The sequence below is a fragment of the Labeo rohita genome, chromosome 10 (genome assembly GCF_022985175.1).
Source record: "Labeo rohita strain BAU-BD-2019 chromosome 10, IGBB_LRoh.1.0, whole genome shotgun sequence".
NCBI classification, from domain to species: domain Eukaryota; kingdom Metazoa; phylum Chordata; class Actinopteri; order Cypriniformes; family Cyprinidae; genus Labeo; species Labeo rohita.
Genome location: NC_066878.1, coordinates 20892309 through 20908389, shown reverse-complemented (window position 1 = coordinate 20908389; position 16081 = coordinate 20892309). Strand labels below are relative to the sequence as shown.

General features: G+C 35.2%; 2 protein-coding genes across 14 annotated transcripts in view; one reads left to right on the top strand and one right to left on the bottom strand.

Moving 5' to 3' along the window:
- smad2 (SMAD family member 2) overlaps positions 1-1496 on the bottom strand; it is a 35452-nt gene extending 33956 nt beyond the window's left edge. For 3 of the 5 annotated variants that reach the window (XM_051121953.1, XM_051121950.1, XM_051121954.1), the window contains exons 1-2: positions 1339-1496; positions 1022-1100 (exon numbers count right to left, since the gene is read on the bottom strand). The gene's annotated coding sequence lies outside the window, so the exon portion shown is untranslated. The remainder of the gene's footprint in view (positions 1-1021; positions 1101-1338) is intronic. The other 2 variants (XM_051121951.1, XM_051121952.1) reach the window with 2 other exon arrangements.
- A 2634-nt stretch (positions 1497-4130) lies between these two features.
- Positions 4131-16081, top strand: part of si:dkey-88l16.3 (low-density lipoprotein receptor-related protein 2) — a 52415-nt gene continuing 40464 nt past the window's right edge. For all 9 annotated transcript variants that reach the window (XM_051121928.1, XM_051121923.1, XM_051121929.1 and 6 more), the window contains exons 1-15: positions 4131-4198; positions 6099-6218; positions 6353-6583; positions 7677-7790; positions 7899-8018; positions 9709-9834; positions 9932-10135; positions 11377-11545; positions 11622-11790; positions 11874-12102; positions 12199-12318; positions 12408-12626; positions 15345-15665; positions 15741-15959; positions 16042-16081. The exon at positions 16042-16081 is cut by the window's right edge and continues 131 nt beyond it. In XM_051121928.1, coding sequence (XP_050977885.1) covers positions 4147-4198; positions 6099-6218; positions 6353-6583; positions 7677-7790; positions 7899-8018; positions 9709-9834; positions 9932-10135; positions 11377-11545; positions 11622-11790; positions 11874-12102; positions 12199-12318; positions 12408-12626; positions 15345-15665; positions 15741-15959; positions 16042-16081 — 2453 coding nt within the window. In that variant the 5' untranslated portion in view covers positions 4131-4146. The remainder of the gene's footprint in view (positions 4199-6098; positions 6219-6352; positions 6584-7676; positions 7791-7898; positions 8019-9708; positions 9835-9931; positions 10136-11376; positions 11546-11621; positions 11791-11873; positions 12103-12198; positions 12319-12407; positions 12627-15344; positions 15666-15740; positions 15960-16041) is intronic.

Here is a 16081-nt window from a genome sequence, read left to right as displayed (position 1 = left end):
CTTTGCAGAAAGATTTAATGGGCTCATTTTACTGAAACTTTGATTTAAAAAAAAAAATAATAATAATGATAAAAAAAAAAAAAAATCTCAATTTGTCTTTTCATGCTTTATCGTCTGAACAAATCCTTTTATGAAGTGCAACAACTCAACATTGCAAACTCTGCACAACAAAACGTCCAATAAACAAAAACAGATGACTTAGGTCGAACTTGACAGCATTTTGGGCATCATATACAAGTTTGAACGATTTCACCAGAACGTTTCAAACATTTTAGAACATTACAGGCACATTTGGAAAATTCAATTTTAATAAACAGACTTCAAAATCACCATGAGTGCATTTGAAAGATTCAAAACAAAAGTATTTTTAGGGTAAATGGAAGATGTGAATCATTGTTTGAGCAAAATACGCACGTCCTGAACGCTTATTTGAACCATTTAAAAAAATAAACAAACAAGCACTTTTGGAACGTTTAAAGTATCGCGGCTTCATAGAACCGAATGGAACGTTCAAATCCAGATTCAAACTCGTGTGAATTCTGGAACACCATAATAAGCATTTCCGGAAATCATAATTTTTGGAACGTTTAAAGCGTCCACAGAGCGTCACATGTGCTTTTGAAAGGTTTAAACGGAACAATTTTTGCATATAATCGGCGTGTTGGAATGTTCGATTGGCTGTTCCGGTCAGCAGCATTTAGTAACGCGATTTTGATGCCCAAGAATGCTGTCTAGGTAGGCAGCTCTGTAAGTTTTGTCACACAGCCAGAGACCGAGATGAGAAACACACTGATGCCAATAAGGCAGGTGCGAGTTATATCGCAATATTCTTGCATGTGCACTTGTCTACAAACACCAGAGCAAAAACAAGTTGATATTTACAAAACTAATGGGCAAAACAAACATCACCATGTTTATCTGCTGCTATCATTCCACAAATCAAACCAAACTAACCCTAGCCTTCAATATCTCATCTATAAGCTTAAAATGATCGGTAATTGATAAATAAACGCATTGTTACCTTCTCCAGCGATCTGATGGTGTATCACGGGCTCGTTATGGCTGCATGGGCCGCTAATCGACTCCCTGTCCCGGTCTGCCTACAATATAACAAACCCCAGGATCAATACATTCACATTAGTCGCTGCGTTATAAACTCTTTCATCTGTGCAAAAGCGAAACGCCGAAATCTGGCTGCTTCTGCGCGATGTGTGAGTTTGTGTGACCATTGATTTTGTGTAAACCGCTAGCAGCCTGCGCTACTTTCTTTGACAGAAAAATAAACAGCTTTCAAACGGGTTTGCGAGCCGTTATCTTTTCGTTTCCCCGTCCACTCACCCTTTTAGCGAGGCGCTTTCTCTGTAAGGAGGGAGTAGCGTAAAATCCGAGCGAAACGGATTATTCGCGAGCGGGTAAAAGTCGATTTTAAACAATATTTTCCTTCCCACTGTAGCCGAATTACAGCAGCAGACGACGGCCTCCAGCGAGCGCAACCTAACCTTAATGCACGCAACGCGATACGCGCTCTGTATAAGCCCCGCCTCCTAGCGTTCTATTGGATAAACGGGAAGCCAGTCGTGGAAACGCTTCTCGTCGATTGGCTCACAAAACCGTCGATCTTGATCAAAATTGAATATGCAAACTAAAGTTGATTTTTATTGGCTAATCAGAGTGTGTCTTCTAATCAGTGATGTTTAGGTTCTGGTAGGAGGCAGTGGTTTGTCAATGTGGCTGTCCGTCTATTGACTTCATAATAGACTCCAACTGAACGGGGTGGGGAAATCGCGAGCGAGTTACTGCCTCTAAATAACATTACTATGAGATTGTGATGTGTGTGTTCATCCGCCATTCAGACCGTAAAACATAAGACTAAAACAGCCCACGAGCTTGTGTTGTTAACCACCTGTGCCTACATGCGATAATAAAACAGCTATAAGAAATATTAGCCGTGCACACAAAAATATTGTAAAAATCCAGCAGTTTTTATGCCTTCAGCAGTAAGATGATGTTCGCTTTTACATCGAGAAATAGGCAAAGGAGTAAGATGTGTGCATCTGATGGGAATCAGTATAGCTATACATTATGTCAAGGTTTGTGCTAAATTAATGTGATGTATTTGTTGCTGAGACAAAGCCCAGATCACATTATTCCAGTAATAACATAAAGCATGCGAATAAGTACTAGTGCATATCACTAGATGTCGCCAATGTCAATTATTGAATCGCTGCTTGTTGTCTTTTGCAGTCTGAAAAACACTGGCATAACTAATGAACGTATACAGTACAGTACACTTACTATTTATAGGTGTTATACATGATGCTAATATGACATATATAAAGTTATTTTTTAGATAAATCCGAAAGAAGGCATTGTTTATTTATTTAAAATAAAATATTGTGTAAAAAAAAGTCAATGTTAGCCATTTCATATTAGGAATACAAAAATATGAAGGTTATTAATCTTAATTGTTAGTAAAACTATTATATGTCAGTGGCTTTTGCATAACTTCATCTTGGTTAAATCTGGTTTTCATCACAATGTTTTTGTACAATATTTCTGAAATGTTGACTAGACTAATAATCTCATATTTGGCTGCTACAAATTAACATGAAATTCAGATGAAAAGCTTGCATGGATGTAATTAAAAACCTGCTGAAGATTATTTAAGCTTTGCCATTTAGCTTCCATTAATTTGACGGTAAATCAAACCACAAAACAGATGTTCGTAATGTAGTCCATGAATTACTTTTTTGTAAATGGATCTTTTTTTTTATCCTGCAGTGATGATGATGTGATGATTGAAAACATGCACAGATTCTGTATTCTTTATTAGGCTTTTTTTTTTTTTAAAGAAAAATAATAATTCTGTCAGATTTTATGTTGATATTATGTAGGAATTTTCAATAATGCTCAAATATGTTGGTGTGTCAGCAAAATGTGCATGTTGTTACAGAAGGTTTAAACTGCTCACTGATGCTCCAGAAGGAAAAACGATGCATTAACAGCTAGGGTGTAAACTTTTGAACTGAATGAAGATGTGTACAATTTTCTTATATTTCCTAATTAATCATATTTTTTTTCATTTAGTACTGCCCTTCAGAAGTTACAGAAGATGCTTACAGGTTTCCCAGAAGACAAAATAAGTTAAATTTAATCTGATCTTCAAATTCCAAAAGTTTTCACCCTCCGGCTCTTAATGCATTGTGTTTCCTTCTAGAGCATCAGTGAGTGTTTGAACCTTCTGTAATAGTTGCATATGAGTCCCTCAGTTGTCCTCAGTGTGAAAAAATGGATCTCGAAATCTTACAGTCATTGTTGGAAAAAATGCAAATACACAGAAAATGCTGAAAAAACAAAGAATTTGAGGGACCTGAAGGGTTTTTGTGAAGAACAGCAGGCAGTTTAAGTGTTCAGGACAAACAAGGGACTCATGAACAACTATCACCAAACAAAAAAAAAAAAACACAGCTGTGAAAAAAAAAGAATTCATTTTGTATGATCCCTCTTATTTTGGTAAAATAATTAACATTTCGCAGATTCTGCAAGGTACAACTTATGACCTTAACTGTATATACTTATATTTGTTATATATACTTTTTTAAATTAAAATTTTAGGGGGGAATTCAGCAGTGCACTGTATTTTAGGAATCTTGAACAATTCCAGCAAAAGTATACATTAAACAACTAGGCCTACAATTATTCTTGCACAGTGTCCACATAGGACAAAACAAGGAAAGAATGAAAAAACAAAAAAAAAAAAACAAAAAAAACACCCACAGATGAAAGATCTCATCATATTTCTTTTAAAAAGAAGTACATTTTTAAATGATTAATTGTTCTGAGAAATTGGATTAAATGTTCTACTTCACATATGAAATCTATAAGAGCAGCAAAACTTTCCCACAAGGACAAAAAAAGTTATTTTGGTTTTCAAAACAGCAAACATCTTTAATGTGTAAATCACAGTTCATATTAACCTTGGAAAAACAATAAGAACTCAAATCATATTTGTTATATATACTTAGGCTACTATGTAAACAAACGATCGCATGACGTCATGCTCGAGCAGGTCGCGCGCAGCGGGATCTTATAAAGGGATGTGATTGGTCCGCACCCGCGCGTGGCTCAAACAGGTACAGGTGTGTGATGGACCTGCGGCGTTTCATCTGTTGCACGGCGTTGTTTGCGTTACTCTCAGGTAATAATCTTGCCTCTCGCTGTTATAAACTTGTATATGAGCGGCACGACAGTGACAGGCCTGTTTATGCCACTTAAAGATCCCTCCAATTTTTAAAAAAATCATAATAATAAGAATAATAGTAAATAAAGGAGAAACCGGGGCTAGTTGCCTCAAAGCTACATCAGTACAACAGTAGGTTTCAGTAGCAAAAATGAAGCTTTAGCGTTTCAGTTCATTTTGGAAAATGAATGTCAGTTATAATGAATCATTCAAAAATTTGATCCAGTTATATTTCTGTTTTAAAAACGATAATTTAACAATTTATTAACAATTTAAATTAAATTTGTCTTTTATTTAGCCTTAAATAAGCAAAAGTGACAGTACAGACATTTTTATTGTGGCAAAACGATTTATTTTTCAAATAAACATTTCTTTTAAACGTTCTATTCATTAAAGAAAACTGAAAAAAAAAATCAAGGTTTCCTAAAAATTATAAAGCATTAATAATCTGAAATCCGTCTTGAGCAGAAAATCAGCATATTAGAATAATTTCTGAAGGATCATGTGACACTGAAGACTGAAGTAATGATGCTGAAAATTCAGCTTTGCATCACAGAAATAAATTACATTTTACAATATATTCACTTAGAAAACAGTTGTTTTAAATACTACTGTTTCACAGTATTAAGTGTTTTTAAGTGTTTCATTTTTGTATGTTACATTTCATATTTTAAGCGTTCATAAATTGTTTTAAAATTAAATTGTTGTACAAGGTTATAATTTGTTCAGATTTTATACTTTCAGAGGTAGTGTCTTGGAAGTATTTCTTCAATGATGCCTATTTTTTAAATAACTGAATTTAAACTTCAACAATATTAAATGTCATATAGCAGGTATGCCATTCAAAATGGCAGGAAGAAAACAACACAATTGGCCACTTTCTGACACACACACACATGTATATGTATATATATATATATATATATATATATATATGTGTATGTATATATATATGTATGTATGTATGTGTGTGTATACATACACATGTGTGTATATACATACAGTAGTCAACATTTGAAGTGGATCAAAACTTTTCATCAAAGTTGTCCTAAGGACAACTTTTTTTGCAATGTTTTTTTGCAATGTTGACTACTATATCTATATATATACATATACATATACATATACATATACATATACATATATCTATATATATATATATACACCCTCACGGTACGGGCATCTCAGTTCGGTACATGAGGCCTTACAACGAATACAGGCAATTCACCCTCAGTTTTGTGCTCTTGTATCCTACCTCTCTCATTCGGCACAAATCCAAATATTCCATAATATTTCCATATTTGCGATGCATCCAAATGTAACAAAAACTGTCACAAAACTGAACTGAAACTCAGCAAATTTAGGCAACGTTACGTGTCACACAGTTTTTTCCCCCTTGTCTATCAGTTAACTAAATTAAATATATTTCAAGTATTTATTTATATATGTACTGCATTTTTATAGCCTATATATGACATTAATGTGATGTATTATTTAGTATTTTCACATGTAGGTGAAAATTTGTAATTTGTACTACTGTCTGTTTAAGATAAATGAGAAGAAACCTAGCATAGTAGATTTGTTTTTTTTTTTTTTCTGTTGTACTGAAATCGTATCGAACCGTGACCCTCAAACCAAGGTACGTACCGAACCGTGACATCTGTGTACCGTTACACCCCTAATATATATAATTGTTCTTTTTTTTTTTTTTTTTTTTTTTTTTTTTTTTTTCTTATATATACATAATTTTTGTCATTTGACCTACAAAAAACATCCAGATTGTATAAAGTAGTGAGTCGTCATATAATCCATGTGTGTCAAAAGCATTTAAAGTAAAAGACAGCTGTGAATATTTCAGGTGTTCATGGAGGCTGCAGCAGAAATCAGTGGCAGTGTGACGATGGAGTGTGTGTGTCGCGCAGATGGCGCTGTGACGGTGTCAGTGACTGCCAGGATGGATCTGATGAGATGGAATGCAGTATGTATCAGACACAACCTGCTCCTGAAAACTTGTTTGTTTCTTCATGTTTACTTGTTGAATTAATTATATCGCATCTGGTTGATTCTGTGGAAGGAGAACATGAATCAACAAGCATATTTTCATGCCTTTAGTATGTCAGCCAGGAGATTTGGAGTGTGCGGATGGCTCCGGGTGTGTGATTGGGTCGGATGTTTGTGACGGTCGGCCGCAGTGCCCCGATGCTTCAGATGAGTGGGATTGCACCTGGCGTTTAGGGTGTCTGTCAGGTGACTGGAAGTGCAAGAACAACATCTGCATCCCACAAAACCTTCTCTGCAATGACGTCAATGACTGCGGCGACAACTCTGATGAACAAACCTGTGGTGAGATGCTCTAAAAATGCTGTACCCTCATTAAACAATGATCTAATGTCAATGCATTAGATCAACCTGTGACTTACATGACTTTTTGTTGGACCAGTTGGTTAAAATAAATACAAGAAGAGGCACAACCTCTAATCTTCCGTGCCCTAATACAAGGGAAATGGGTGCAACCTATTCCTAAAAGATTCAGATAAATGTATTTAAAGGTGTAGTTCACCCAAAAATGAGAATTACCCCATGATTTACTCACCCTTAAGCCATCCTCGGTGTATATGAATTTCTTCTTTCAGACAAATGCAGTCTGAGTTATATTAAAAAAAATATCCTGGCTCTTTTAACCTTTGTAATGGTAGTGAATGGCTGTTGAGATTTTGAAGCAAAATAAAGTGCATCCATTCATCATAAAAAGTGCTCCACACAGCTCCGGGAGGTTAATAAAGGCCTTCTTCAAGTGTATTGATGCTTTTGTTTAAGAGAAATATTTATATTTAAAACTTTATACACACACATACAACAGTTAGCTATAGATTACGATTAATAAAGTTTTAAGTATGGATATTTGTTTTATACAAATGCATTGATTCACTTTTATTAACCCCCGGAGCCATGTAGAGCACTTTTTATGATGGATGCATGCACTTTATAGGACTTCAAATCTCAACAGCCATTCACTGCCATTATAAAGCTTGTAAGAGCCAGGACATTTTTTAATAGAACTCAGATTGTATATGCCTGAAAGAAGAAAGTCATGTACACCTAGGATGGCTTGAGGATGAGTAAACCATGGGATAATTAAAATTTTTGGATGCATTATCCCTTTAAAATGTCTTAATGTTATACACTGCTTTATGGTTGTGCATGTAAATGCTTTTAATGTCCTGGTTTCATTCATAGCATAACCTGTTACACTTGCATATTCTCAAATATACTGCAAGCATCTATTGCAGAAGCCGATTTACACAAAACATTAATCAACACCATGTACATATACACAGTATTTCTGTTGATATTTAGAATATCATATTGAACATTTTATTCATGATGTCTAAGAATCATGTTATATATTTGCCTGATTGTTTTTTTTTTTTTTTAGGTTCCTGTGGGAAGATGAACATTCGATGTCCTGATGGCACGTGTCTAACGTCGAGACAGAGGTGTGATGGAGTTGCTCAGTGCTCAGATAAGAGAGATGAGCCTCTTACATGTGGTACATATAGACCCTCAGAATTATTATTTTTATCTAGAATATCTCAAAAAGTGCATAGCTTTATTTATTTACTTATTTGGTAATGTTTCACCTTTCCATTTTATCTAGGTAAAAGTTGTCATAATGGGAATGGCGGTTGTAGCCATAGTTGCATTGACCAGCTTTGGGGAGCTTTGTGCACTTGTCCAACTGGAATGACCCTTTCTGCAAATGGACTTGATTGTGAAGGTATTGTGTAGCCGCACTTTTGCCTCCAAGCAGGCTATATTTGGAATAGCACACTATTATACTAGTCATATCATTTTTGGAATATGTATGTTGTTCTCTATATGTGCACAACACTGGATAATACTGCGTAGAATACTGTATCCCACAAATGAGTGTTACTTGTTTTATTTACCTAGGGCAAAAGTCAAGGCAATTTACACACAACTTGATAAAAAAATAACAGTCATGATTATTTCTGAGTTAGAAAAAAGTAGGGGTCGGCCAATTATCTGACAAATATCTACCGATATTAAGCATTTTTATGGTTATCGGTCATTTTCACAGGCAATTTGCCTATGAAATAATTTAAAAGCATTTAAAGAGCTTTTGTCAGAGCCCTTATTATTCTTAGTTTTGACATTCATTTTCATTTTTACACCAGACATGTATATCGGTCAACTTCATCTTCAATAATCGATATCAGCATCAGCCTTGAAAAACACATATATCGGTCAACCTCTAGAAAAAGCTGCACAGTCAACTAATTATGAATTATACAGAAAATGCTTAAACAATTCACTTTAGCTTTTGCACAACAGTATAAAACAATAAGTATAAACCAGTATAAAATAACTTACCCAGCCAGTTTAATTTGGGAGAATTATAATATCACCCTGTTTTACTGCGTAAAATACTTTATCCTATATATGAAAATATATTTGCCCTTCTATTTTAGAAATTGTGTCCCTTGTGAGATAAATCATTGTTTCAGGGCCTGTGAGGAAAAAAAAAAGTGGAAACCCCATATACTGTACTTTATTGCTTCGAATATGTATCTTTGCATTTACCATAATGTTAATGATAATAACTATTTTAATTGGTTATTATTTTAATTTTAAGTCAGGACACAGTATATACTGTGTAGTCTATACACGATTAAAGGGGTGGCTGATTTGTTATTTCACTTTTTTAACTTTAGTTAGTGTGTAATGTTGCTGTTTGAGCATAAATAGTATCTGCAAAGTTACGACGCTGAAAGTTAATTGCAACAGAGACATTGTTGTTTAAAATTATGGCAGTTTAATGCCTACAAATATGGCTGGTAGGGACTGCAACAAGCTACTTCCTGGGTTGAAATCACATGGGCACTTTTTAGATAATAAAGTGTACAGAGTGTACAAAGTAACCAATAAACCGGCACAAAATAATAATAATGAAGACAATCAAAAGTCCATCTCTCCCATTTGAATTAAAATTGTGATCTCTTCTCTGAGGACCATAGTATTGACAAATGTTCATCTTCCACTTGATACCAAGATGTAATCCACTTTAACATAAATAACTGGTTGTACACAAATACAGTGCAGTGTTTTCAGTTTGACTTAAGTATTGTTCCTCCTTTTATTTTCCAGATTCAATTCAATTCAAATTTATTTGTATAGCGCTTTTCACGATACATATCGTTGCAAAGCAGCTTTACACAAAATTGACATTTTTACAATATATGTAGTAGTAGCTTGATGTACATATGGCAGAGATGAGTGGTAAAGATCAATTAACGATTAATTAACTGTTTTTGCCATGGGATGTCAATCCCATGGCAAAAACAGAGAACGAATAGGAACATAATTAGCATAGCTGCTGTTCAAACTAAGAAAAGGAAGGTTTGTTAAACCAGAGCTAAAAGATTAATAATGAACATTTTTTCCAGATGTTAATGAGTGTGCCCAGACTTTTGGACCTTGCGTGCACTTGTGCACAAACACACCCGGGTCTTTTCGGTGTCTGTGCCAGAATGGTTTCAAACCTCTTGGGAATGGCTCTTGTGAAGCTCAAGGTAACTTAGAACACTTATTGTTCAAATTTTACTATTAATAGCTACTATACACTGAAACCAGTTTATGTATAGCAAATGAACTCCTTGTTCTTGCTAGGAGCTGTGACGAAGATTTTGACCACCAGGAAGGGTCTGATTGGGTTAGTGAATGTGAAGACCAGAGTCTTTGAGCCGCTCTTAATGAGTGAGAGTGACCCTATAACCATGACCTACGATATCCAAAGGAATTTCATCTTCTGGGCTGATAAAGATGGGAATATCTACAAGGCATTTAACCGGAAGAGTGTGATTCTTTATTCAGGTTAGTTGAGAGCCAAATCACGCAAAACCACCTAAAATATGTTGGCCTCCACTGAAACCATATGTGATGCAATCTGGGAAAACCCATCAGATGTCATGCTGGGACGTTTTCAGGAAATTTAAAAAATAGATCTAATGTATATTTATTTATTTAGTTTTAGTCAAAATTAGGTTTTCATTAAAGGAGAAGTCTTTCAAAACAAAGATTCACATATAATTTACTCACCCCCTTGTCATCCAAGATGTTCATGTCTTTCTTTCTTCAGTTGTAAAGAAATTATGTTTTTTGAGGAAAACATTTCAGGATTTTTCTCCACATAATGGACTGATATGGTGCCCCGATTTTGAACTTCCAAAATGCAGTTTAAACGCAGCTATATCTTGGCGAAATTCACTTGTTTAGTGCAGAAAAATAGCGATTTATTGCAGCAAGCAGAAATGAAAATGTGCTCTTGTTAAAAAACGCACTGCAGAGTTGTTTTCCCTTAACACCACAAAACAGTTAACCTATCAAAATAAACCACGTAACATATTTAATAAAGGTGCATCAATGCACATTCTCCACTAGTCCTGTGTAAACTACGGCACACAAAGTTTTTCATTTATTTATTTATTTAATATTGTGAGATGGCAGAGTGCAACAAGGCACTCTGAAGCACTGCAGCTGGTCACTTAAACAATCTTACTCATCTCAATCTGCTCAATCTTGGTGATATCAGTGCCCTAAACGAAGTTATAACAGACTATTTTACATCCAGAGGTCGGATCGGATGATGAAGGTACTAAAGAGGAGGAGTTCAAGGACAGTCTGTTTTATGCACAGTGCGCGAACAGTAGTGCTGCGCTCGCTTTTCTAAATGTAAACTACAAGGTAGGCTGCATTATTCATACTATCTAAACATACAAGGGGTGATCAAAAGTTCGGAGACACTGCCTATGATAAACAATGGAAAACAGACGTTAGTCTGTTTGTGTAATGGTGCAGTATAGCACCAGACAGCTCTCGTTAAACCCATTAAGTGAAAGCCATCTCACTTTAAATCCGTTTTTCTCAAAATTCCATTTCTGAAAATCAAAAGCCATAACTTTGGTCATGTTTAAGCTATGGACAAAAATAAACAGTTTTGGAAAGGGCTTGAACTAGCTTTCATATGGTATCAAATCCTAAAAAAGGTAAATTTTTACCACGTGTTGGGTTTTCCTAGATTGCATCACATATGTGTTTTTCTACTCTCTTATTAGGTCAGTCTGGTTTGCACAGTCTGGCCATCGACTGGCTTACTGGACAGCTGTACTGGACGAGTGTTTCCCAGAAAGCCATCTACACCGGTGCAGCTGATGGCAGTGCTGTAAGCATGGTCATGTCCAAAGAAATAGACCCCAGTGATATGGTCCTCAGCCCTGTTGAGAGGTACAAACTGCTTTTTACCATGTTAGTACAGATTTGATGAGCACAGCTATATCTATAGGTTTTTTTCCTTTTGTAGTTTCATATTTTGGATTAATAAAGGACCGAATGAAGAGATAACCATTGAAAGGGCGGAAATGGACGGTTTGAATCGGACGACATTGGTTTTCATTACTGCACAGCTCCCGAGGAGTCTTACATTGGACGTGGCTGCGCGGCGGCTGTATTGGATCAGTGTTTACAAAGCGGTGCGATGCGTTTAGGAAAAACACAAATTTAGTGGTCAAATTGATTTTCTATTAATATTAAGCTCTTTAAATTGATATTCCAGTCAATTGAGAGCATCAGGACGGACGGCACTGGACGGCACACCTTCTGGGATTTCTTTCAAGGACGTCCTGCTCAGACCCTAGCTGTGTTTAATGGCTGGTTTTACTTTGCTGATGAGAAAAAACTCTGGCGGGCTCCTCAAAATATGCCTGCTGACACACAAAATGGTTTTATCTTAAAAGCCACACTTCCTGTCTTGAACATCTTCCATGTGCTTCAACAACCTCAAGGTCAATTAATTTTTGTAAACACCTTATTTTTGAATTCTTAATCTTGGTTACACCACATCAGTTGGCTCCAAGGTTAATTGTGTTTTTTTGATGTAGGTTTTGCACCATGTAAAGACTCAGGCTGCAAGCTGTGTTTGCCCTCCAAGGAAAGTGCTGCTGGATTCACCTGTCTTTGTCCTGAAGGAGCGTTGCCTATGCCTTGGGGATCTTGTGAAAGTGTGTTGTCTATTTAGCATCTAATATTTAGCATTTCAGTTAAAAGCAAGTTTCCTCTTGATGATATTTTCATCTCTTCTCATTGTCAGACTTTAAGGTCGCCTATGCAACAGCCACGGCCATATACAGTTTGGAGTTTGCAGGAAAGACTCCTGTGAGAACTGAAATCTTTACTTCAAGTGAAGACATTCGGTCCTTTGACATGTACTGGCGAAGAGGATGTGTGGTTTGGTCTAATGGGACGGGCCATGTGAAGACTAACATACAGTCTCAGGACTTGTCAGAGTACATTCTGACTTTAAAACCTGGTATGTTGTTACTGTTTCAGCTAAAGACTTGACACATAATCCAAGTACAGGAGCGTTGATGACTCTAGATATTTAAGCTTGATTGTTTGGGGTCAAAATGTGACTGTCCACACTGATGTAAAAAAAAAAAAATAGTGTAGTAACAGTTGTTACTCAGAAATTGCTAGTAAATTTCACAATTACAAATAATCCGCACACATTGAATTAAACATGATATTTTGAAGTAGGAAGATGTTTTTCATAAAACACTTATCCTGTTTTATTTTAACTAAGTAATTTTTACAGTGATTTTTGTTTTAACAGTGTAAAAAAGCCTAATAAAATTTTGAAAAGAAAGTAGTTTGACACAATTTTATTACTGTGCTATAGGGGAAGAAATGAAAACTGATTTGGTTCTTAAGCACTTTAATCTTAAACTTCAGTCCTCTTTTGCTCACCAAGCCTGCATTTATTTCATCCAAAATACAACAAAAGCAGTAATATTGTGAAATATTTTTTACTATTTAAGATGACTGATTTCTACTTGAATATATTTTAAAATGTAATTTATTCTTGTGATCAAAGCTGAATTTTCAGCATCATTACTCCAGTCTTCAATGTCACATGATCCTTCCGAAATCATTATAATATGATGTTTTTATGTTCAAGAAACCGTTATATCAGTAATATCAATATTTAAAACAGTTGAGTACTTTTTTTTTTTTTTTTTTTTTTTTTTTTTTTTTTTTTTTTTAGGATTCTTTGCTGAATAGAAAGATCCAAAGATTAGCATTTGTCTGAAATAAAAAGCTTTTGTAACATTATACACTATACCATTCAAAATGAAGTCAGTATAATTATTTTATTATTATTATTATTATTATTATTATTATTATTATTATCTTTTTAATCTAACAAGAAAACTTTAAAATGATCAAAAGTGATCTATTTCTGATAAATGCAGAACTTTCTATTCATCAAAGAAACTTGAAAAAATTCTACTCTGTTGTTTTCAATAATAATAATAATATAATGTGTGTGCATGTTTTTTTTTTTTTTTTTTTTTTTTTTTCCCTGGAGTATCTGGAGTAATGATGCTAAAATTTCAGCTTTAAAATCACAGGAATAAATTATATTTTAAAATATATTCAAATGGAAAGCAATTATTGTAAACAGTAAAAAAAGAAACATTTTACTTTTTTTTTTTTTTTTTTTTTTTTTTTTTTTTTTTTTTTGCTGTACTTTGGATCAAATAAATTCAGGCTTGGTGAGTAGAAGAGAATTAATTAAAAAAATTAAAAAATCTTACTGTTCAAAAATGTTTGACTGGTAGTGTAGTCCATGATATTTGTAAAATACTTTTTACCTTGAACAATATATTAAACATTTGATAACAGATATTACACTCACATGTACAGGAAAATGTATTACTTTTTTGCTTGATTTTACGCTGGCATTTTTAAAAAAATTCAACATTTTAATATTGTATAAAGTTGAAAACCAACATTAAAGGAGAGCTCCACTTCCAGAACAACAATTTACTCACCCCCTTGTCATCCACATCTATTGTTGTAAAGAAATTGTTTTTTAATATAATGGACTGATATGGTGCCCTGAGTTTGAACTTCCAAAATGCAGTTTAAATGCAGATTCAAACAATCCCAAATGCGGTTGTAACCGATCCCAGCTGAGAAAGAAGGGTCTTATCTAGCGAAACGATCGGTTATTTTCATTAAAATAATTATTAATAATTACAATTTATATACTTTAATGTCAAATGCTCGTCTTGTCTTACTCTGCCTGAACTGTTTTTTCCGGTTCATGACAGTTAGGGTATGACGAAAAACTCCCATCTCATGTTCTCCCTCGAATTCAAAATCGTCCTATATCACTGTTTTACCTTTTTTGTTAAGGGTGTTTGATCTTTTTTGCTTGTTCATGTTGCATAGACTGGGTCAGTACTTCTGCAGTGATGTAGGATGATTTTGAAATGATTTTTGAAGTTGAGGGAGAAAATACGATTGGAGTTTTTCAACATACCATAACTGTCTTGAGCCAGAATACACAGAGTTCAAGGACTGTGAGGCAAGACGAGCGTTTGAGATTAAAAGCTTTTATAAATTGTGTTATGTTAATGAAAATAACCAATCGTTTCGCTAGATAAGACCCTTCTTCCTCAGCTGGGATCATTTACAACCACGTTTGGGATCGTTTGAAGCCGTTTTTAAACTGCATTTTGGAAGTTCAGTGTAAGTTCTGGAAAAATCCAGAAATGTTTTCCTCAAAAAACATATTTTCTTTACGACAATAGAAAGAAGGACATGAACATCGTAGATGACTAGGGGGTGAGTACATTATTTGTAAATTGTTGTTCTAGAAGTGGACTTCTCCTTTAATATAAATATTTTTTCTAGGCACCTTTTTTTTCACAATTTTATTTATTTTTTTTTTTTTGATTGACCACACTCCCACAGCAATATTCAGTTGCATATGTAATACGTAAAGTGAGAGCATATGCTTGCGAGGGATCTGTAGTGTTTGTGTACTTGTGCAAGTCAGATTCTGCCTGGGAGTTTGATTTGAGTTTGCATGTTGATTTGGTGCATTGTAGATGGATTTGTTTTGACTACTTAATTGAAATGGCTGTTATATTAAAACAGACTCTTACTAAACATCTCATCTATATTTACTCCAGCTCAAAGTGGCTAATTCCGGTTTGCCTTGTGTCTCTTCCTTTAGCTTGCATGGTCAGAGTTGACCAGAGGACTGGGAATCTCTATTGGCTGGCCTGTGATGAACTTTCCATTGGCGTTTCTACCATTGGCCCCCTTGACCAGAGTCTCTCCAGACAGCTATATCAAGCCAAAACTGCAATCCTGGACCTCTTTGTGGACTGGCAGAGAGGAAAGCTGTACTGGCTAGAGGGAGGTCAGATCATGAGAATGAAACTGGGACTGATTGGTGGAAATGCAGAAGCTATCTTCAGCTTTGAGGAGAGTGGAGTCGACCGCATTGTGTTTGACCGAAAAGCAAATGGCTTTCTTTGGAGCATGGAGTCTTGTAAGTGTCTTTTCTTTCTGAATTGTGCACGTGGTTTTCATTTTCTTCAGGTGAATGTGATGTTGTTTGCTTTAGACTTGCAAGTTATGAGTGTACTGAAGATGAGGAAGTACTCAGCTGGTAAAAACTGGATCGTTCCTGGCTCCATCATGGCTGCTTATGAACCTTACATGGTGACCTTGTTCAATAACGTCCTGACGGTGTGGAATCGTAAAGATGGAGCTCGTGTCTCTGGGGTGGCGGTAGAGAATGGAGTTGTTGGTTTATCTGTTGCCCTCACAGAAGTCCAAACAGGTTTGTAATGATCTTCCGGGGTTAAACTTGGGTCTTTATGCTGCATTTATGTTGTTTACTTTTGGGTTTGTATGCACTTTAGAAACTACACCTGAGGATGTGCGTCCTCCTGAGATGACTTG